At 33.3% G+C, this 23,572-nt stretch overlaps 1 protein-coding gene across 1 annotated transcript; it reads left to right on the plus strand.

Moving 5' to 3' along the window:
* The first annotated feature begins 1,642 nt into the window (after positions 1-1,642).
* Positions 1,643-14,695, plus strand: LOC142614425 (TMV resistance protein N-like). Its single transcript, XM_075786949.1, has 12 exons — positions 1,643-2,336; positions 3,939-4,471; positions 5,026-6,133; positions 6,344-6,616; positions 6,713-7,450; positions 7,552-8,495; positions 10,439-10,521; positions 10,626-10,833; positions 10,943-10,993; positions 12,305-12,406; positions 13,335-13,394; positions 14,172-14,695. The coding sequence occupies exons 1-6, from the start codon at positions 2,070-2,072 to the stop codon at positions 8,347-8,349; spliced, it is 3,717 nt and encodes a 1,238-aa protein (XP_075643064.1). The 5' UTR covers positions 1,643-2,069; the 3' UTR covers positions 8,350-8,495; positions 10,439-10,521; positions 10,626-10,833; positions 10,943-10,993; positions 12,305-12,406; positions 13,335-13,394; positions 14,172-14,695.
* Positions 14,696-23,572: the final 8,877 nt, after the last annotated feature.

Consider the following 23,572-nt stretch of genomic DNA (forward strand, 5'->3'; position numbering starts at 1 on the left):
CCTTCAGAAAAGAATAACACACAAAAAACACGAAGAACATACGAAGAACACAAAGAACGTGAAGAGCAAAGAATTTCTAACAAGCTCATAGCCAGAGATTCATTGTAATTCCGTTTCAAAGATCTTCGATCCATTCCTTAGCCAAATTGAAGGATATCTTGTGTTTGAATTAAAATCACATCACCACAATTCCAATCAACAAATCTTTCAAGGAGATCGAATTAGAGGATCACTTTTTTGTAATCATAGAGAATTGTACCACATATTCATCAATACAAACTAGCATTTGTGAAACTATTTTACTTGTTTGACTTATTTCGAATAGAGAATTTAGTCGTCTACACCATGTTATCTCCTTTCTTATAGATGATTGCAAGCTATTGGTTTCTTGCTTCCCCATGTTGTAAACAATGCAGCCCCACTTTTTTATTTTTTATTTTATTAATGTAAATGGAGCCATGTAGGAAGGAAGCCATCCCTATCTTCTTTAATTGGGATAATTATAGTAAACCCACCTATGGTATGACCCGTTTTCACTTTGCCTATCCGTGGTTTAATCATTTACACTTTGCCCACCTGAGGTAACTTCCGTTAGGGATCTGTTACCCACCTCTCATTTTGCCATTAGAAAAACACATTTTTAGAGAAAAACAAACATAACAAAAATAAAAAAGCTAGGGTTTTGATTGCTTAAGAAGTTCTACAAGAACAAAGTGGAGGAATAGCACACAAATCAAAGGGCTTAATAAAAATCACTTTTAGTGGTTCACGCGCTGTACAAGCCCCTCTTAGCTCGTGGATTGGAGAGTAGTTTCTAGGTTTGAGAGGTAGAGAGATTTGAGTGGTTTCATTTGCTAGGACCAATCTCACAGGAAATATTCCTGATTCTTTGAGTTCATGCTCCACATTGGTTTCGGTTAACTTTTCATCTAATAGGATGTTGTGAAAATTGGGTGAAATAATTTGTTTACACAAGGTTAAAAGGAGAGAGATAGAGAGAAAATATGACACAAGGAATTTACTTGGTTTGACAATATGCCTACGTCCACGGGAGGCGACAGAATAATTTTTACTATAACTGTGGAGATTATAATAACAGCTTGAAGACACTTTCTCACAACCCAAACCCCAAATACACCTTTGGTTCTCTCACAAATAAATAGAGAACACAACTGTATTTAGACAAATTGCAAGACACTAACTTCCTATGCAATCCGTAGCTTACATGCTCTCTGAACTCATTTGCTCCACCTCTATTTACAGCTACACTTCAGCCAAAATATCACCATCATGAAACTTATCAAGTCAACAAAAATGGCTACCATTTATTGCCAATGGAGTCACACATTTCGGCTAGCACAAATTGGTTTGCTCAGGTGTAGTTCCTTGATAATTCATGAATGCCAATGAGTCATACATTTCGGCTATAAAGGTGAAGCATGACATGTCAAGTGTTCCAACACAAGAGAACAATGCAAGACTTCTGTCAAAGAAGTCAATATATTCGGCCATGAGTCATTGCAACATTAAATGCAACTTCTTGCATTTCTTCACGCATGAAATACTTCCTGATGGTTTGTTGGCTAATGCATTTAATGATTTGTTGGCTAATGTCAAGCCACCAAATTTGACAATTCAAGCCATTCTAACATAGGATTTTGGGGAAATTGCCCTCTGGATTATGGTATTTGAGGGCGCTTCAGGCTCTTGATTTGTCAGATAATTTGTTAGAGGGAGTAGTTCCTGAAGGAATTGCAGGGTTGTATGATTTGAGAGCTATAAATTTCAGCTCAAATCGGTTCTCTGGAAAGCTTCCCTGGGATATTGGAGGTTGTTGAAATTGGTTGATTTTAGTGACAATTTCCTTTCTGAGAGTCTTCCAGAGTCAATGCAGAGACTTAGTTCATGTACTTCTCTGAGTTTGCGTGGAAATTCATTCACAGGAGAAATTCCGAACTGGATTGGAGAATTGAGAGACCTTGAGATTTTGGATCTTTCTGCGAATAACTTTTCCGGTCAGATTCCAAATTCAAGGAAATCTTCCATTATTAAAGAATATAAATTTATCTATGAACCAGTTTACAGGGAACTTGCCAGAGTCAATGACAAATTGTGTTAACCTCTTGGCTGTTGATGTTAGCCATAATCAGTTGGCAGGCAGTATTCCTTCATGGTTCTTTAAGCCGAGTGTACAAAGTGTTTCACTTTCTGGAAAGAGAGTTGGTGAAAGTCCGGAATATTCTTCACTCAGATCAATAGCAGCATCTTATCAAGGTCTTCAGGTCTTGGATATATCTTCAAACGCATTCTCTGGTGAAATTCCAGCTAACATCTTTGTAAGCTTACAAGTTCTTCTTATAAAAGTTCTTAAGCAATCAAAAACCAAGCTTTTTGATTTTTGTTATATTCGTTTTTCTCTAGAAATGTGTTTTTCTAATGGCAAAAGGAGAGGTGGGTAACAGATTTTTAACGAAAGTTACCTCAGGTGAGCAAAGTGTAAATGATTTAATCACGGGTAGGCAAAGTAGAAACAGGTTATACCATAGGTGAGTTTACTGTAATTATCCCTCTTTAATTTCTCATGTCCACATTCACGTTTGAAAAATTTTCATTTTTCATTTTTTCTTATGTTCACATTTTTAGATAGAAAAAATGTCACCTTCATTATTAAAAATTGGCTTCCACCGATTTCAAAGTCTCTTTAATAGTACACTGTGCATGAGTCACTTTCTACTTTATTTCTTCTCATCTTCAAAGAAATTGCTAGTTTGGCGGACTTCTTTGAAGACTGAATGCCACTCTTCGGAACAATATTTCACCTTTTAAACATTTTTAAATGGAAAATATTTGTGGATTCTCTAAAAATACTGATTTTGGAAATATTTTTAAGACTTTGATTAATTTCTCTTTAATGTTTAAGATTAAAAAAGTTATGGGTTAATGCTAATCTAAACTAAACTCTTGTTATATGTGTATAAAAGTAGCAACTCCTTTGTATTGAGGTTTTTTTTTTTTTTTTGATTGAGGTAGTTTTAATTCAATCCAATCTTGACCCCAATCAATTTTAGGTGAAACACAAATTCAATCATGTGAGAAGAAAAAAAAAAAAAAAACCAAATCTTACCAGATGTCTAAATTTTGGTCATCTTCAAGTTTTAAGGGCAATTTGGTAATTTTAGTTATTGGGGTTTTTTTTTTTTTTTTTAGAATAATTATTGGGTAATTTGGTGGGTTTGAGTTTATTCATAATAATTGGGTTGAGTTAGGTTTAAGTTAGAAGTAATCAGTTAAACTAGCTTGTAACTTATGCATATGCATGGATATTCTTAAAAGATATACGTTAAGATGCATAATATAATTTTTAAATATATAAATTAAATATTATTGATAAACATTCTTATATATTTTTTTAACTCTTTAAAAAGTCTTGTAAGAATATTATTAGGTAAAAAATGTAATTTTTCCATTTTAATTTTTTTTTCTATCAACTAATTCTAGATTATTTGGTTTTTATACCCAATAACCCATTTAGATGGATATTTATGATGTGGTCTCAAATTTGACATCAAAATGCTAACATAGAAAATTAACCACTGTTTTCCTAGAAAATGGGAAATGTTTGACAGATACTTCATTATTTCAGTCCCACTTTCGAATACGAAATTACCCTTCCATTTGACCAGTCCATAGTGACCGGTGTAGTGCTTACAATGTTCATAGACTTATTTTAGGTTTCACACGGAAACTTGCATGATATTGAAATGAAAAAAGCATTAGTATGGTTCTTGGAAAGTTCAAAGAGTTACTAGTCACATCCTAAGCAAGCTACCTTTAAACGCTCCTCTACCTTTTATTCATCCTCTTCCTAATTTGTCATTCACTTAATTTCCTGTCTTATATTTGCAACTCCTTCATAGTTTTCTTTTTCTTCCTTTCAGATCTTTACAACAATCTGCTCAAAAATCCCTCCAATGGCTCTTGTGACTAGCAAAGGAGGCTTATCTTCATCTTCCTCTTTCACCCACCAACTCAAGAACTTTGATGTCTTCTTGAATTTCAAAGGTGAAGATACCCGTCTTGGTTTTACAGGCCATTTGTATAATGCTTTGTGTCAACAGGGTATCAACACCTTTATTGATGATAACTTTCAAAGGGGAGAAGAAATTTCTGTAGGACTTCTCAAAATCATTGAAAGTTCAAGGATTTCAATAATTATATTCTCTGAAAACTATGCGTCCTCCACATGGTGCTTGGATGAACTTGCCAAGATTGTTGAGTGTAAGAAGAATGGCCAATTAGTGCGACCGGTTTTTTACAACATAGATCCATCAGAAGTTCGTAACCAAAACGGAAAGTTTGGAGAAGCATTATCTAAACATAAAGCAAAAAAAAAGGATAACAAGAAGCTACATAGTTGGAAGGAAGCTTTACATGAAGCTGCCAATATATCTGGTTGGCATTACAAGCACGAGTATGTTCCTATACTTAATGACTACTTTTATGCCTTACAAGTTCTAATAGTTGTCCTTTTAAATTTTTTTATTATTTATTTATGTTTTTCAAATTATGGATTTTTTTGGGTTATATCTTCTACTAAGGCTGCTAGCTATGGCTCAATAGTAAAAATAAAATAACAAAATATTAGATTATCTTACCAAATAATTAGGATTTTTTTCTAACATATGGTTTTAAATTTTTTAAGAAGAAATTCTTATCAATTTTGTTCAAGTATTAAGTGGGTTTTCAATAATTTTGTGCCCCTCCTCTAACTGGATTTTCCATGCAATTTCTTCGCAAAAACCTAAAACTAATTTCCTAGAAAATGATTTCCTCAGAAAAAATCCTAACCAAATTATAGTTCTTAGACCTACAAATTACATTAGGAACACTTTAAAAAATAAAAAACCTAATCAAACTAATTTTTTTTTTCTCGTAATGCTCAAACTCTGAACATCTTAAATTTAGTTAAGGTTCATATTTCAATTTTATAGTCTAACTATTCACATGTTTTGTATTGAATGACAGTTGTACTGAATTTGAATTTATCCAAGAAATTGTTGAAGAGATCTCAAATTCTAAATTAAATCGGATGCAATTATTTGTTGCTAAATACCCAGTTGGACTAAATTCTCGCGTGGAGGCCATAATATTGCAATTAGATATTGGGTCAAAGGACGTTCATACGTTAGGTATGTATGGCCTCGGTGGAGTGGGTAAAACAACCATTGCAAAAGCTGTTTATAACAAAATTTTTTACAATTTCGAAAGAAGCTTCTTTTTGGAAAATGTTAGAGAAAAGTCAGGGACATTTGATGGCATTATTCAACTACAAGAGATACTTCTTTGTGAGACCCTAGGGAATAGACAACTAAAGGTGTGCAGTGAATCGAAAAGAACCAGTATGATAGAGAACATACTTTGCAATAAAAGAATTCTTTTAATTCTTGATGATGTGGATAAATCTGACCAAATAGAAATATTGATTGGAGGATGTGATTGGTTTGCTTCTGGAAGTCGAATTATTATAACAACAAGAGATAAACATTTGTTACATACTTTTAGAATATGTCATTCAACTTACATGGTTAACGAATTAGGTGATCATGAAGCTCTTGAACTATTTAGTATGCACGCCTTTCAAAAAAGCAAAGCTAAGGAAGATTATTTAGAACTTACTTATCAGGTTATATGTTATGCCAAGGGCATTCCATTAGCTCTATCAATAATTGGTGCCAATTTGCACGGAAGAAGTGAAATGGAATGGAAAAGCACATTAGATAAGTATGAAAGGATTCTTGACAAAGATATACAAAAAGTACTCCAAGTAAGTTATCAAGGATTGGATGATACAGAACAAAATGTTTTTCTTGATCTTGCATGTTTCTTCAAGGGTCATTTCAAGGATTATGTTGTGGATATACTAAATTCCTGCGATCTATACCCAGTTATTGGTATTCAAAAACTTATTGATAAGTGTCTTATAAATGTTGATCAATTTAACAAATTATGGATGCATGACTTGCTACAGCAAATGGGTAGAGAGATTGTCCGACAAGAATCACCTGAAAAACCCGAACTACGTAGTAGATTATGGTATTATGAGGATGCTTTTGAAGTACTAAGGGAAAATAAGGTATAACTTGGTCTCATTCACCTTTACCCTTTTCTTTATAGGGAAAATTTAATGGCTTTTTATTTTTGGTTTTTTTTTCCTTCATATAATTTTTTTCTTTAGTTATGGAAGAAAATTCAAGTTTGTCAACAAAGTTAAAATTTAATAGTTATCATATTTTTAGTGAGTTCTTTTGTATGATGTAATTCACTAAATGTTTTGTCTAATCAGGGATCAGATAACATTCGAGGCATGATGATAGTCCCGCCTGAACCAACAAAGTTGCAACTAGAAGCTTATTGTTTTGAAAAGATGAAAAATCTCAAGTTCCTCATGGTTGGTAATGTGGATATTTGTAGAGGTCTTGAATATCTCCCTAATGGATTAAGGGTGCTTGATTGGCTACAGTTTCCTTTATCCTCCTTACCATCCAATTTTCATCCTCAAAACCTCGTTGCACTCAACTTGCCACAAAGTCGGATTATATTAGATAATCTTTTCAAGGTATTGTCATTTTTATTTATTTATAAATTATTATAACTTCATTATTATGTATTTTAACATTTATTGAAGTTAAATTTTGATTTTTTTTTCCTACAGAGGATACAATGTAGAAGCTTGACACATATGAATTTTCGTAACTGTCAATACATTAGGAAATTACCGGACTTACTGAGTGCCACCCCAAATGTAAAGAACTTGGATCTCAATGATTGTAGAAAATTAGTGAAGATTCATGACTCTATTGGATATCTTGATAAGCTTGAAAGCTGGGACCTTAAGGGTTGCTTTGAACTTCATATTCTTCCAGGCTGCATTGTCATGAAATCTCTTAAAGTTTTAGAACTTATGGGTTGCAAAAGGGTTAGGAGGTTCCCCGATATTCCACAAAGAATGGAAAATTTAAAGTATCTAAATCTGGCACACACTGCCATTACAGAGCTTCCTCCATCAATTGGAAATCTCGCTGGGCTTGAGATGTTAGATATAGGTTCCCCTTTCTATTTGTGCCAGCTTCCAATTAGCATTTATGAATTGCAACATATTTCCCGACTCTTCCTCTATGGTAATGTCCAATTTCCAAAGAGCGTGGGAATTGGCAAACAAACCCCGTTGAATTTTCTAAAAAGGTTAACTTCATGTTTCGCCCACTCAGAGAAAACTAAAGATTTGAACCTCGGAGAATGTACTATCAGATTCAAAAGGTTAAATGTGCTTGTAATTTATGATTACAAGTTCCTTAAAAAAATTCCAACGCTTCCAGAAGGTATAAGAAGAATAGAAGTAAATAACTGCATTTCGTTGAATTCAGAATCATTAAGAAAATTAATCCTTCAGGTACCTCTCCCTCTCTTAAAGTAATAATTTTGGTTAACTTTGAAAATACATTTAGCAGATTTGCTAAACTTCAATTTCTCAAAATTCTGAATTGCATGCAGTTTGGAAGAAATTCAGGGCTTCCACAAGATATGAAATGTTCAGGTGTGAAGATTGATTTGCATTCACATCACAAATTGTCGCATCAGATTGATTTCTCTTCTCGGGTCTCCATGTCTAAGCTCCGCGTACTTTTATTTGAGTCCTTTCCCACTATAGGTGTGTATCTGGCGAGTGGTTTAGCAAAAATATATGGTCTTAGAGTACCAGGAAAGAAGATTCCAAAGTGGTTTAACCATCAAAGCACAGAGAGTTCCATATTATTTTGGGTTGGTCCTGAATTTCCCATAGTTGCTCTTTGTGTTGCTTTTCATCTAGTTACGTTGAAGGACAGTTATGCTAATAATGATAGCTATGGTTTTGTTCATGATGATATAATCAGTTGGGATTATGATCTCATAATTTTCATCAATGGTCATAAGCGACCTTTTATTGAGAGAGCGTTCTCTTTTTTTATGAAGTGTGATCATATGTGGTTTTTTGGTATGCCTCATAGCCAATTACTGAGGAATTTTGGAGACTTGATGCAAGGTGATCGGAATCATATTAAGATATCATGTAAAATCTCTCATTGGACAAGTGAATTTGGAAAATTTGCTCCTATGGTTGCAAGGATGGGGGTACATGTGGAATGCATTTGTTCTCCTCAAAATTCCGTTATCATCCAAGACAACTCTCAAAATGTTGATGACTCTGAAGACACTATGCTCACACCTTTACTATCTCCTTGCTCCACTTCTAATGGTTCACATACGAATCTTGGGTGTCTCGACGGACTCAGACGCTGGAGACCCTGGTAACCCTAGGTGACATCTGATTCAAGGCTTCCAATGAATATAGCAAGTTGGTTCAACTAAAATTTGGGTATTGACTCAGCAGATGGCAATGGGTTTGAGTTGGGGTCTTCTTCAACAGCCCATCCCTTTTTAAAAAGAAATATTCCTAGGTATTATTTTTACATTGAAACTATTTTCCATTGCCTCATCTTTATTTGATTTTTTTAATGTTGTTGAATGCTAGAGTATGTCTCACTGTATTGCATTGTTTGATTTGCATCTTTGGGGGACTTTGACACTTCCCATTCTCTTTCTCTAAATTAATGGGCTTTTTCATACAGGGTAATAATTTTGAGAAAGAGAATGGGAAGTGACAAAGACCCCAATGGGAAAGCAGGATCGATAGTCATTTTTTTTTTTGAATTTGGCACAATTTGAAAGTCTTTTGGTCAAACATTTTTACAAAGTGGTCTAGTATGCAGAATTTGGCAGAACTAAGAATTTCACTAGGACGACTTAAAATCTCAGGAATATATTTTGCTCCCTTCGAAAAGGGGAAAATCATGGTTCTTATTTTATTTGAAAATTTATGATTTTAATTGTCTTCTACAAGGTCCAAGTTTTATCCTGCATAAGCTGTACAATACCGGGTGGCCAAGTTGGAGTACTTTGGTCGACACAGGCCCTTAGTAGCAACTAGCTGCTTATGTTTGTGTGGAGCTCAAACCTGTTGCCAATGTTTAAAAGAGGCGAGCTCCATGCATTCAGTGGGAGCATCTTCAGTGCATTCGAGCTCAAAACGTCTTAGTTCGTTTCATGGCAAGGTACATTGAAACTGTTTTCTTTTGCATCATCTTTTTTTGATTTCTTTTGAGTTGTTGAATGCCAGTGTATGTCTCCCTCTTTAGTTGTATTGTTTGATTTGCATCTTTGTCACTTCTCACTCTCTTTCATTAAATTAACACACTCATTAATAAAGAGGTACTAGGCCAACTTGAAGGATATAATAATGCAAAAAAAGAACAGAACTAATGAAAGAAATTAGTAATTTGATCTGTTGCTGAGTTTTGTTGCTTTTAATGACCAAAAAAGTTTCCAAAATGCTTCTAGAAAAAAGCATTAAGTTGTGCAACTTAATGGACAAGTGAGGTTAAAATGAATACAATATTTTATACTGATGATGGTCAACATCTACTTGAAGGGGCAGAGTGGTGTTTGTTTGGCGACTGAGGCCTGCTAGATTTGGATGAAGTAAGCATTTAACCTGCCTAGACTTAAAATTTTGGGAATAGATTTTTCTCCCTTCAAAAAAGGGGGAAAATAATGGTTCTTATTTTCTTTAACTATTTTATGATTTGAATTGTCTTAACATGCAGATGAATTGGATGATTGTGATTGTAATGGGTTTCAATTTTTCTTGCCTTAATACTATGATCACCTGCCTAGACTTCTTAATGGTAGAGAGCCATTTTCCAATGCAGCAGTTCCTCAGCCTTCTCTAGTCCCTGTTCACAGTGGGTGTCTTTCCTTGACATCTGATTCAAGGCTTCTAATGGATATACCAAATGGAACTATTATTACATTGAAACTATTTACCTTTGCATCATCTTCATTTGATTTATTTTACGTCGTTGAATGCCAGAGTATGTCTCCCTTTTTTGCATCGTTTGATTTGCATATTTGGGGGTCTTTTTCACTTCCTATTCTCTTTCTCTAAATTAATGGGCTCTTTCATGTGGGATACTAATTCAATTTGAAAGGACATTTATGCAAAAAAAAAGCAGAATTGGTAGTCATTTTATTTGTTTTTGAATTTCATTTCTTGTAAATTTGTAAGGGCAAAAGAGCCTTAAAAATTATTTGGGAAAAAAGCATTAAATTGTCTAGTTAATTCTTTGAGGCTATTGCTATCCAAGGCATGCATACCTAAATATCTTTTGATTAATATGAAGAAAGTATCCTTAATTTGAGGTTTAAATCAAATCTACAAAGTCTGACCCTGTGGTAGCAAGAAAATTATTATATAAAATGTAGCCGTGTTGAAGTGTTCATGGCAGGATAAAATGTAGCCGTGTTGAACTTTTGAATACATGGGTTGCTGCTGCTATTGCAGTTAGTTGTTTCATGGCACATGAAAGCTGCTACCATGTGTGAATTTTCCAAGCAGGAGTTTATAGGTGGTCTACAAGGGCTAGGGTAAGTATATAAATAGTTATTTATGCTATACTTATTCTCGAGTTTAATGATATCGATTAAGAGTTTGGAACTGCCGTGATTAAGGCTATATATTCTGATGGCAGGATAAACTCTTTGGAGAAGTTCTGTGAAAAGAAACCATTTATGCGCATGGAGCTGAAAGATGATCGTATGTGCAAGTGTTCATGAATTATGATTTTTTCTAAAATTTAGTTTTAATATTGTAATTCATGTTGCTTTTAGGCGAAAACACTCACCCAATGGTCATGAACTCTTGAGCGCACTCTCCACCTTGCTTTTACAAGGCAGGAGGTACCATTTAAACTAAAGCTCATTGGTTGGTTTGATTAGCATTTCTAAGCTAGAGATACAATTGTTGTGCTTTTGTTGCTGAAAATGATTTTTGCTTGTATTTGTCCAGAAAAGTTCCGTGAGATGTATAACTTTGCGTTTGACTGGGCAAAAGAAAAAGGTACTCTTTTCTCTGCATGAGTGCTTGGATTCGTACATACTCTTGACCTATGGATATTTATCTCCACTGCAGAATATGAGGACTTTTTTCACTTTTCTCAGTTAGTCTTTTAGTTAGGTATAGTACTTGTTATTGCTATTTTTTTTCCCTGAATAATTCCTTTTATTAGAAAAATCAGCATCCTAAGGTGTATCACTTATTTAACATTTAGATGGAGTGTATGCACAATAAGCTTGTCTTTTTACTCTGAACTCAGAATGAGGTGTGCTCTGAGTGTGCTGGAGTTACTTTATGCCCTTCTGTTATTGTTAAAAATCAACTTGATTAATTCCTGCATACAATCCTGCCATTAATTTTGAGTGGAAATGTCTAGACTTAGGTGCATTTTGACATGGATGTTAGATTCATGAACTCAGATGTTCTCCAGGCTTCGAATTTGGTTTATTTTATTTTTTAATATCTATATCAAATTCAGTGATGTATAAGTGAACTAGGAATTTATTTCTTCTTGAGGGCATACAGGATGTAGATGTAACATTAACATAGAATATCCAAAACAGTAAATTTTGAATTATTCATGAAACTGAAAAACAGTTTGAGAAAGAATGATTGAAGGTGTCTAAGTACGTTGATACCTGTGTTCATTTCATGTTGCATCAAAAGTCACTACTGCATGTATATAGCAGGAATCGGAGCTTTTGACAACTACGCTAAATGACTGAATCTTTGATGGATAGGTACCTCTTAAAGCTTGGATTACTGTTATCCCTAGAAAAATGGCGGGGGATTTAGATGTTTAAGTTTCATTTATACAATGTTTTCTCCCCATTTTTTGTTGGAATAAACATGGATAAGCGAATTTTTGATAGGCAGAGATGGCGAAGCTAAATGCATTTTTCCAGTTCCCTATGGATGATAATTTCCAGCAATTTTACAATATGGAGAGACGTGCTGACATTACTGAACTAATTGAAACATAGCAAAGTGACAATGAGCCACTTGCTGAATTTTTTGCGAAGTGTTATGGCTGTCTAGGTGGATATGATCCTTGATGGGTGTGAAATTTCTTTTAGCAAAAAAGGCTGTACATTGAAAAGCATGGGGATGCATGTGTGTATGCATGCACACATGATTACAAACAGATTTTTCTTTCAGCTTCTATGTCAGCTCTGTGCTACATTTTATATACTTTACTAAAAGTTATATTTAACACCTAAAAATTCAATTATGTATGTGTCTTTTTTATACAATGTCATTGTCACCCAAATTCTGGTTACATATGCAGGTAGCTGATTTTTCTTAGTATTTCAGGGTCAGAAATGTTCAGCATTGGATACAGCTATTGGAATGTGGCAATTACTGTTTGCCGAAAAGCAGTGGCCATTGGTTGAACACTGGAGCCAGTTCTTACAGGTAGCTTACTATCCATATTTTGATTTAATGAGAATGAGTAGTGAATTCTTGTGACCTACGGTGAAAAGAATTATATAGCTGGCAACATGTTGGGATTAAGGCACTGCTAAGTGAGCTGCAATAGGAAGTGAGAATATATTGCTGATTATGTTTATTATTAATTCAACCTTGATGCCCTATGGGGATCTATCTTCAGGTCTCTGTGATGTTATAAACGGAACATAGGCATCTATGCCATTGTTAGATTTGTTTGTCTGTGTGTGTTTTTGTTTTGTTTTCATCTTCTTTCTTTCTTTCTTCCCTGACCCCCCAAAAGAATTCACTCATTGTGAGACAAAATGCCTGGGGGTTTTGGCAAGAATCTTACCAACCACCATGTCAACATTATTGGTAACTGCCATTGTCGGTTGATTTGGTGAAGTTTTGTCAATGGCGGGATGTGATGGTTGGTGGGTGAACAGCTCTACACCTAGTCTCGTTGGCTAATTTTCCTTCATAAATTATTTAATCCAAAAAATAGCTTGGTGGTTGGTTTTGTGACTGGACTTTTTGCGATTCTTGGTTTAGTTAGGCACCAGTGGTTACTGCATATGACCAATCTAAGCACAAAATAATAGATATACCTTTAGGTGTAGGCTTTGTTTTTCATATTGATTCCCTTGTGAAATTTTCTGTGGATAGATGAATTTTCTTTTTCAGGGTAATTTATCAAAAAATAAAATAAAATCTTTTCTAGGATATTGGATTTGTGTCCCCTTTTTTAAACGATATTTAAAAATAAATAAATTCATGGATATGTGTTGAGTTATACATGTTTGATTGGGTTGATGTTATGAACTCCATCGGCGTTCTTATATATCATTTATAAGAGGATTAATTAATATTTTTTCCTTTGGCTTCTCTTTTCTGTTTTGATGTTGATGCTCAGGCTTGGCATAACAAAGCAATATCTTGGGACACGTGGTCTCAACTATTGGAGTTTGCAAGGGTAAGATATAAAATGGATTATTACATACTGCATCATTATTTCAAGATTAAATGCCTACGTTTCATTTACACCTGCATATGCAATCAGTACCCTTTTCAACTGCATTTTTATCTCCTTAAACTCGTGAAGTATGATATGCATTGTGCTGCCTCCCCTTCCTCCACCTTTTAAATTTAAAAAAAAAAAAAAAAAAAATTTAAAAGTAGCTATCTGAGTATTTAGAGTGGGAGAAATTATATATGTTTCCAGGACAGGTGAGAGAAATAATCTTAGCTTGACTTCATTCTTTTTCCATGTTTCCTATTTGTTGTTGTTGTTTTTTTTTTTTTTGGGTCTCTCCACAGACTGAACAATCTTATCCATACCTTCATTTCTATTTTGGTATTCTTACCTCCCACACAACAAAGATGCAGCACTAATGGCAATTCTGATTATTCCATCTCTTTCTGTTTTTGGTTTCCTAATCAATTTTTATCTTGTTGAAGTTTATTAAACAATCACCAGCATTTCAACTTTTGATCTTCTGAATAAATTACTAGGTATCGTGATATTCATTGCCTTTTTAGAGAGTGATTGATTTATCCTTATGAATAAAATTGTTTTTATTTATTGAAAAAAATATTCATAGCCGTTGAAGACTTGAATCTTCTTTAATAAGAAAGGAAACAAAAAGAAACATTGATATCATCCTTTCATGAGCGTTATGTATATTGAGGTGTCTCGCTGGTTTTGATGCTGGTCATGGCACTACTAATTTTTCATGCTTTGTACATCCAGACGGTGGACCCTGCCTTATCATATTATGATGCTGAAGGTGCACGGCCCTATCTTATTGATGAATTTGTTGAATACTTGAATGAAAATGGCATCATCCAAAATGTCCAGTTGAATGATTTGAGCCAAAAACGATGACGAGGTGCTGAAGTAGTGATTTGTCATCTTTCTTTAGTGTGGTTAAATTGCGATGTTCTGTGATAGTATTGGTCTATCACTAAAAGGTAAAATCCCCCCAAAAAGGAATGAGAAGACATGAGTTCCAATTCAACCTTTGTAACCTTTGTAGTTAAAGGGACTGCTGACGATTCATTTGCAACCTTTGTAGTTAAAGGGACTGCTGATGTGGTATATGCATTTTCCTGTAAAATAAGTTACGAGAATTGAGAACATACTAGTACTACTAAGCAGCACTAGTGTTGGAATTTTCTTTTGTTTGGATAAAATATTTCCTCTATACGATAGTATGGACTTTGGTACTTGAAATGTCTCTTCATGAATGAATCCCATATTATGGACCGGGCAAACATGGTTTATTGTACATGATAACTTCATAGGTCTAGCTAATGGACTGGCAAACACGGTTTAGAGTTGACATTGTAAACCTAGCTATCAAGCCCTGGATTCAAAATGAGAGCAGGCTGGAACATATGGGTTAAGTCACCTAGCATGTATCAATTCCATTTATGTGGCGTTTGGTACGGGGTAATGTTTTAGGATTCCCAGGAATGTTTAAAGATTCCCATGTTTGGTTGCAAATCACGCTAAGGAATCAGATGCCAGGGGAATCTGGATTCCCCTCTGAGTGGGAATGTGGATTCCCTTTAAAACAGGTGGGAATCCAGATTCCCAAGCTTAAAGGAAATTGTATTTTTTATAAATTGACAATTTTAACCCTTTTTCATTATCATTTAATCAATTAAGATAAAATATAAAACAAATTATTATGGATTAAACTCTTTTAAAATTATTATTAAGAATAAAAGTATTTGATAATTTAAATAGTTATTTTTGTATTATACCTGTCATTTTGAAATGTTAGACTATAATTTTAATGAATTTTTCATAATGAATTGTTTATATTTGGTTTTTCATTATTTATTTAGAGGAAGTTTTTTTTTTTTTTTTTTTTTTTTAAGGATTTGGTAGTTCACATTCAAATATAAGGATAGAATAGGAAAAATAAATAATTCATTTAAGATTCATGAGAATAAACCAAATATTATTATCTCACATTCCTAGAAATCTTAAGATATTCCCAATGAAACCAAACATAGGAATAACTACATTCTTAGGAATGTGATTCCTAGGCATTTAGATGCCAAGAGTAATGTAGATTCCCACGTACCAAACGCCACATTAGTGGTTCATTCATTCAGTTGTGGGCTTCACATGTTGTGAGATGAGTGGGATTGACTTGAGCTTGAGTGACTAGGTAAGTAAGCATTTAATGTGCCCGGAGTGACAGAATCATAAAATAGGGAAGTAAGCATTTAATGTGCCCGGAGTGATAAATCAAAAAATTTATACAGAATTAAACACTTTTCTAGATGAGTAAATCAATCAAAAACAGAATAACATAAGTATTAAAACTATAAAATAATTGTTAAGACTACCAATAGATGTGTTGTGTGTGGATCCCTAAACCTTAGTGCTTTAATATATTGCTATTTCTTTTTATTCAAAATTACCTTCACCAAACTATCAAAATTTCTCTTTAATATAATTTTATTGTTTTAGTTATTTTCTCTTGGGGTTTGCTAATCAATTCTCTTTTCCTTGTGGATTCGACCTCGGACTTGCTAAGTTATTATTTCGGGACAATCTTGCACTTGAGAGCATTATTTAAATCGAGCAATATTTAAGTCGTAGCAAGTTTTTCCACGTTCTTTCTTTATTATATTTCTTAACATAGAAATTGAGATGAAATGTGACAACTTTTAAGGGGTACCAAGTAAAAACTACCACAGACCAACATATTTTCCTTAAGCTTGACATTTCATCCTAGGGCTTATCAGGATGATTGAATTTTAATCAGAGTTAATTTCACCCCTGTCGAGATTCACTAATCCCATGTTGAAGTATGATACATTTAAAAAAAGAAGAAGAAAAAGAACCAAAAAAAAAAAAGTGCCATTGGCCCACCCAACCCTTCGTGTGAAATGGGCCTTGAGACATTTGGTAATTTTTGGGCTTAAAAATAGGTTACAAGTTTCATTTTGTTTTGCAAACAAGTATTGTCCTCAAAGTTTGTCCATTTTTCAATTCAGTTTCTAGAAACTCGTAAGTAGTAATTAAATCTTCAAAGTGTGTAAAATGATTTAGAGTTTGGTCCATTTTTCTTCCTATTTTATTATTTTTAAAATTTTTTAATGTTGCTGTATTTTTCCAATATTTTCTAATCAGGAAAACTAGAATAGAAAACTGTTTAGCAAATTCAATAGAAAGTGATTTTTTTTTCCTTTTTCACGTCAATTGCATGTGGTAATAGCATGCATGTAATTTTTATGCAACATTAACCTTTTTTTATTAGGGCAAACACAAAACATATTCCTTAAAGTTTGTCTAAGTTACCTATTTTGTGTCTAGAGTTTTGAAACTAGTGATTGAATCCTTTATTTATTTACAAAGATCTAATTTGATCTTTACTCCACTTTGGACTAAAAAATCGTCACGTTGTCATCCCACTTGCCACTATAATTCTATGTAGCTTAGTGATTCTGCATAGTTATTTTTTCTAATGGTGTGCATTTAGTAGGAATCGAACTTATGACTTTGCCAATTATGAGTTGAGTGCTTTAACCATTCAACCATGGATGCTTAGTGGAGACCTCCTTTACATTATATCCATTCTCACGTGTGCCAATTAGATTACTATTTTATAAACTTCAAGAATTTGTTCTATTGGGATCAAATTGAAGAATGGGGGTAAAGTAAACTAAAAGACAAATGTTTTGTTTTCCAAATTTTTTTTTAAAAAAAAAACCTTATGGGTTCATTGATGAAGAGGTTTCAAACAGTTTTATAAAATTTAAACTTCACCCCTTATAGCTACACCGACAGCAATTTTTTTTTTGGATCAAAGTCAAAGTCAAACAACTATATTTTTAGAAAACTAAAAAATTAACTATTAAACTACCAAATGGGTGCAAAGTTAAGGAAAATAATTATTTTAATTCGTATAATTTACATGCCTCAATTTGATGAAACTTCACCCCTTAATGAAATTTGTGTTTTAGCATTTGAGAAAAAAAAAAGCTTCAATTTGAACAAACAAAAGAAGAGGGATACAAAACAAAAACAAAAACAAAAAAGAAAAACAAAAAGAAAAACAAAAAAACAAAGCTAGCAGCTTAACACAATAGAAACCCTACCAGTCTCGATTAAATAATCACCCATTGTGTTCATACTTTAAGGAGAGTGCATAGATACATGAACCCATACTTTAAAACACGACAGGACCTTCTAAATATATCCATGCATGTGACATGCAGGGTTCAGAAGCAACTAGCAAGAACCCTATAATACTAAGTTGGACCATTACAGTTATACCGATGCTTCGCTCCATTACAAAGGCAAACGAAATCACCATGGCTGTTAGTTGCACAGACTCCATGGGTCCTTTCACATGATTCACATACACCATTAGGTGTCCTTGCTGTCAACTCGAAATCCTTGCCGCAGTCAATAGTAGTGCAATTGGTTGCGGCGTTGCTTGCTTGTACAGAAGTGGAAATGATAAGGGTGAAGATGAGGGAGATAAAGAAGAGAAAACGAAGATGCCGATCCATGGAGTCAAGATTCTGGAAGTGGGTTTTGAGTTCTGCACCTATCGATGAAAAAAAAAAAGGTATGTTAGTGATAAAAAGCTTAGAATTCTAACAAATCAAGAATAGCTTATGTTCGGGTATTTGCTCTTGCAGGAGAAAGTCCAATCCATACAAAATTTCATTGAGAGAAAATATTGCTCTTGCGAGTTGCGACCCTTATGTTGAAAGCAAATATTATCAACTTCAATTTCTGTGAGAGAGAGAGATACGACCAATATATATAAAATATATGGCGTGTTGATTTCCAAGGAATCCCAATGAAATATTCTAAGCATCCAAACAAATCCAAGAGAAAGGTAGAGATGAGTAACCTGGAAGCATCTTCTCTAATAAAAGTGCAACATCATTCAAAACCAAATACCCAACTTAGACTCACTCTACTAAAATTGCACACACTCACATAATGTCTCTCTAGAACGTCACTACTACTTATACTATAAAAAGTCACTGTTTTTTAGACAACCATCATGCAAACAATATGCACTAGAGAGTATAGTCTATAGGTGAGTGTGCTTATCCGTTGATACACTACTCTCCTCTTCTTTTTTATTTTATTTCATTGCTTTTGAAATCAATAGAATTTTGAACTCTTACCATTCCTTTTTTTATTTTTTTTATTTATATTTTATAATTCAATAGTTACAACGGGGTAAAAGAATTTTAATACTAGATGTTTTCATTAAAAATACCAAAAGATATACCAACGAATTAAGTTATAAGACTCTTGACTAATTTTTTTTTTTTTAGTTTTTTCTTCTCTATAAGTTAACTTTGACACTTGGGGTGCCTTAATTAGTACTATTTTCTTTTTATTTGTTGCCAAATTAGGAGAGGGGTGGTTGTGTGTGTGATTTGAGAAATGAGAAAGTTGATTCCATAATCCTTAATTATATAATATATATAAGCATGCAAATGTTAGGTTTTGCCACTGTAATTGCAGGATATTTTGGTAAATATGACAAAGTAATTAAATAGTTTTCTTAAGCATAAGCATTATTGGCGGTGGAATCTTAGAGAAGAAGTAATGAAATAAAATGAAGGTATTGTGATAAATAAATGACATTTTTTTTGGTTGGTAATAGATTAATAAATGACATCATTTGTTAGGTTAAGTACCTCAGGGTAGCCGAGAGTGATGATATAATTAATCACGGTTGATTGAGCAGGCGCAAAACACAAGTTACCATCTTATGACTTCTAGAGCATTCCTTCCTTTATGAGTTTATGTGAGATTTTATGTTGTTTGGGATGAAATCTTTTTCCACTTTAGATATAGCACTTAGGTTCAGGCTTGTTTGCCACGGATTTGAAAAAAAGGTGCAGCGTATTGTTCATTTTAGATAAGCAGCTTGTTTGTCTTGTGCTTTTTTCTTTTTTCTTTTTTTAAAGTGCAATGATACATAATACTTTTACAATATTTTTCATAACAGGTGGGTTGACAAAGTTTTACTAGTTTTCTTTCAAATCCATCAATAAAATCAGTTTTTTTTTTTTTTCACCTATCAATATTGATTTGTTCTATAGTTATGATTTATGATTATATTTTTTGTGCCTCTAGAGATGTTGCTTTATAAATTTGTAAAACATCATATACGATGTAATAAAAATGAAGCTATAGGAATCATGGTTGCATAAAGTAACTATCTTAAAAGTTCAGTACTAGAAGCTATGGTTGCACCGGGCAACTATCTTCTCTCTAATTGTGAGTGACCATGCCTCCAGCCCAAACCTTTCAAAGTAGGTTTTGGTATAACCTAGTAAACCTACACGAATAAGTGGAGTTGTATTTGTTAGTTATTTAGACCATTGTAAACTTAGATTGTTTAACCTAATATATTAACCAAGTTGTCATTTAGGTTGATTGATCAAATCTAGGTTAAACACATATCAATCATATCACATAAAGCGGAAAATAAATAATATAGGCGACATGATGATTTAGGAAAACCAATGAAACTGTCTAGTTTCAAGGTAAAAAGCGTGGGGAGGATTTGACCTAGACAATCCCTAGTGAACAATTTCACTAAATAGAATAGAGGTGTTTAAAGTAGATTTAAATCCTAAATCTAATGCTACCTCTTGTAGTATTTACTCACGCAACTACACGTAGCTCCAAATCCGCGAACTCTTATTTTCTGAATTTGTTGAACATAAACACTCTAGTTTATAACTTTGAGATCCCACTCAAAGCTTTAAATCATCAATAGCAGTTGATCTTGTAGTAGCAACTTCAGATCTACCGGTTCTAATAGTATGAGAATGATTTCCGATAGTGACTTTTAATGGAGAAGGCACATCACCTTTTAGATCTCAAAAGAGAAGCTCCAAAGTCTTTTTAAACGTGTCTTAGGGTTTCCTTTAAATATTTAGTGCAATAGATATGAAACTCTAATAAATTAATGGGCTTAATGAGTTGATGAGCTTTACTTAAATTTTGCAGATCTATGTCTTGATTGGTCGAGCCTTCTTCTCGATTGCTTGAACCTGGCATGTTTTGAATTTTTGAAATTGTAGCTTCCTTTTTCTTATATTTTAACTTGTAGCAAGCTTGAACATTGTCTAATCATACCTACAGACTTAAGAATCTATATCTAGACAAGTTTGTACTCACAGTTTGCCAATTTTTCTAAACTTTTAGAACCTAACAGTATTGGTGCCTCTCAAGAGTGAAGTTCTACTGCCATTTTCTACCCTTCTAGGTCAAGAGTTTTACAATAGAGTTGCCACTTATTTAATTAGAAAAATACGAAAATAAAAATTGAAAAGTGAATCTTCTTATTGATGAATTTAAATTGTACACCTCTTGATAAGAATCAGAAAATTACAAATATTTGGTCCTAGATACCATAAAAAAACAAAAATACATAATTTTGCTTCATAGTTACAATTTAGAAATTGAAAAGTACAAGCAGAAACATAATTTACTAACTCTTGATCTAAAAATTTCAGAGGTTTCAAGATTGGGAATGTGTTAGGCACCTAACTTGCCTAGTAAAACCAATCTTCTATACTTTAGTGACTAGTGATCATATTACATCATACAATTAATTTATTTAATCCAAGAACATGTGATTGCAAAGATTAAAACAAACATTCAAGAGCATGATGAAACCCTATTTTGGGCATGCAAAGATAGATTGGAAAAATTGAAATACATAGTGAATATGTGTGTCATGTGATAAACCCTAATCTATGAGCATACGAATATGATATTTAAATTGAAAAACTCTAAAACATGCAAAGGTTAAAAACAACCTAGATCTAACATGCTAGCAACCAAAAACATATGATGAACTAGCAAAGTAAAGCATGCTTGAATTAAAGTTAGAGCATCATTAAAAAGAGGAGGTTAGAAACCTTACTTGCATGCATCGACACTCTTAAGCACTCCAACCAAGAAATATTCATGAATAGGAAGTAGGTAGCTTAACACCAAGACATAATGCACATTCCTACTATTAAATCTAGAGAGAGAGAGAGAGAGAGAGGAATTTCATTTTTCTCTGAAATTCTAGGGTGTGGATTTGAAATTCGATGTGCTTTGGTTTGATATTGGAAAAGGGTATTTATACTGAAGGCTGGGGGTTAGGGATGAGTTTCTGGAAAATGTGGGACTTAGGAAAATTAGATTTGAGTGAAAAACATAGGTCTCAAAGTCAAACTGAGAGGGGAGCAAGCCTGAGAAAAAAAAGGAAGGAAATCTAGGGGATTTGGTCCAAGTGCTGATCTGAATTTGGTCCAAATCTTTCCCATATCTTTTCTTTTTTTGGTCGTTAGCTTTTGTTTTAGTGGTGATTTGATTTCCTCCGAGTTTCAACCATTTTTCTAGACTTCCTTAGTTCTCAAGTTCATAAAATTAATTCCAAATATATTCAATTAATTAATCAATTTTTACTAATTTGGCAAGGAATTAATTAATGCTTTGTCTCCAGATTAAATTAGGTGCTTGCAACCTTACCATAAACTATATTCTTAACCATATGCATTGTAAGTGCACAATTGTACCCGGACCCAAAAACGAATGTTGGGCTCAGGCCCAATGAGCCTTATACAATAAAATTTGTGGAGCATGGGTTTGAAATCTAAGCTCGGGATGTTGGAAGTTCGATTAACAAGCTAGAGTGTTACAATTTGTACAAATGATGAACAAATATGACAAGTAGATATCCTCGGACGTAAGCCGAGGACAATTTGTATGAATATTCTCTTTTTAGACCAAAGTTTACAGTCCTTAGTTCCTATTTTATTCTTAGAAGAAAGTGTCGATCCCTTCTCGTTCCTCTCTCGTTTCATTATATACTTCTCCTTCACTGGTTCATCCACGTGTCATACAAATCTTCTCCCTAGATACTTGTCGCATCCACCACCACCTTGAAGTCTTCAAATAAATAGCAGGGAGGCTGCATCCTACTATTCAGAGGTCATTTCCCCATTAATGCGGCCAGGGAGGTAGATGCAGGGTCTTTAATTTGGAGGTAGCAGCCTTTTCCCTAAATATTTCTATCACATCCTTGCGTCTAGAGGGTGCTTGAATCACCCTCTTACCCATCAGTTTTTCCAGAATACTGCCTTTAACCTTCTTGGCTAGTCCTGGGGTCATTGTTGGGCCTGTCCGAGGAGACATTCCTCCTCGGACAACTCCTCAGACCTTTACAGTGCAGACTGACTTGTGGGCCTGGAGGCCTTAATCAAAAAATAAACTGGTACCCGTCAATAAAGCCCAAAGCCCAAATGTTTATTCGAGAATTTTTACCCCCTACATGCATTATGACACATCATATAATTTAAATTGAACTAAAAATAGGCTAGTTTGAATTAAAAGTTCATAATTACATATGGTTTGGACCTAATTCACGCAAGTGCATTTTACTATTAAAACTTTTTTTTTTCTTTCATATATTTCTATTTGATTATCCTATTAAGTCTCTTGAATTGTTGTTTTGATCGTTATGATTTATAAATCAAATGGTCAAAAATTAAAGTTTTCCCTGTGATATGATATGCAATGGTATGCATGATGCAATGCAAGTGAGGATAAATGAGAGTTGCAAAATGAATTGTCTACACTAATACAAGTGACTCACTACATTCTCATTTATTTTTAAACTAGTTTATCTTATTAGTTGTTATGATAGTTTAATATAATGAAAATTATATTACCTAAGTTTTAAGAAATAATATTATTTACTCCAATTACAATTATATTTATCTTATTAATTTTTAGGATAATTTAATTTATCTAAGAATCCATTACCCAATTTTCAAAAAATTAAAAATTCTATCCCAAAAAATTATAAGTTTTAAAATCTATTTTTTAAATTTCAAGAAATTTAGTGGTGATCTAGTAGGTCTCTATCAAAGTTGTATTACCTAAGTTTTAAAAAATAACATTATTTACTCCAATTACAATTATATATATCCTTTGAATTGTTAGGATAATTTAATTTAGCTAAGAATCTATTAACCAATTTTCAAAAAATTAAAAATTCTATCCCAAAGAATTATAAGTTTTAAAATATATTATTTAAATTTCAAGAAATTTAGTGGTGATCTAGTAGGTCTCTATCAAAGTTG

This window comes from Castanea sativa, chromosome 11, assembly GCF_040712315.1.
Source record: "Castanea sativa cultivar Marrone di Chiusa Pesio chromosome 11, ASM4071231v1".
In the NCBI taxonomy this organism is placed as follows: domain Eukaryota; kingdom Viridiplantae; phylum Streptophyta; class Magnoliopsida; order Fagales; family Fagaceae; genus Castanea; species Castanea sativa.

Coding starts and splice junctions, on each gene's coding strand:
- LOC142614425 (XM_075786949.1), top strand. CDS start 2,070: ATGAACCAGTTTACAGGGAACTTGCCAGAGTCAATGACAAATTGTGTT. Junction 6,134..6,343: donor AAGTACTAAGGGAAAATAAG/GTATAACTTGGT, acceptor TTGTCTAATCAG/GGATCAGATAACATTCGAGG. Junction 7,451..7,551: donor TAAGAAAATTAATCCTTCAG/GTACCTCTCCCT, acceptor AATTGCATGCAG/TTTGGAAGAAATTCAGGGCT.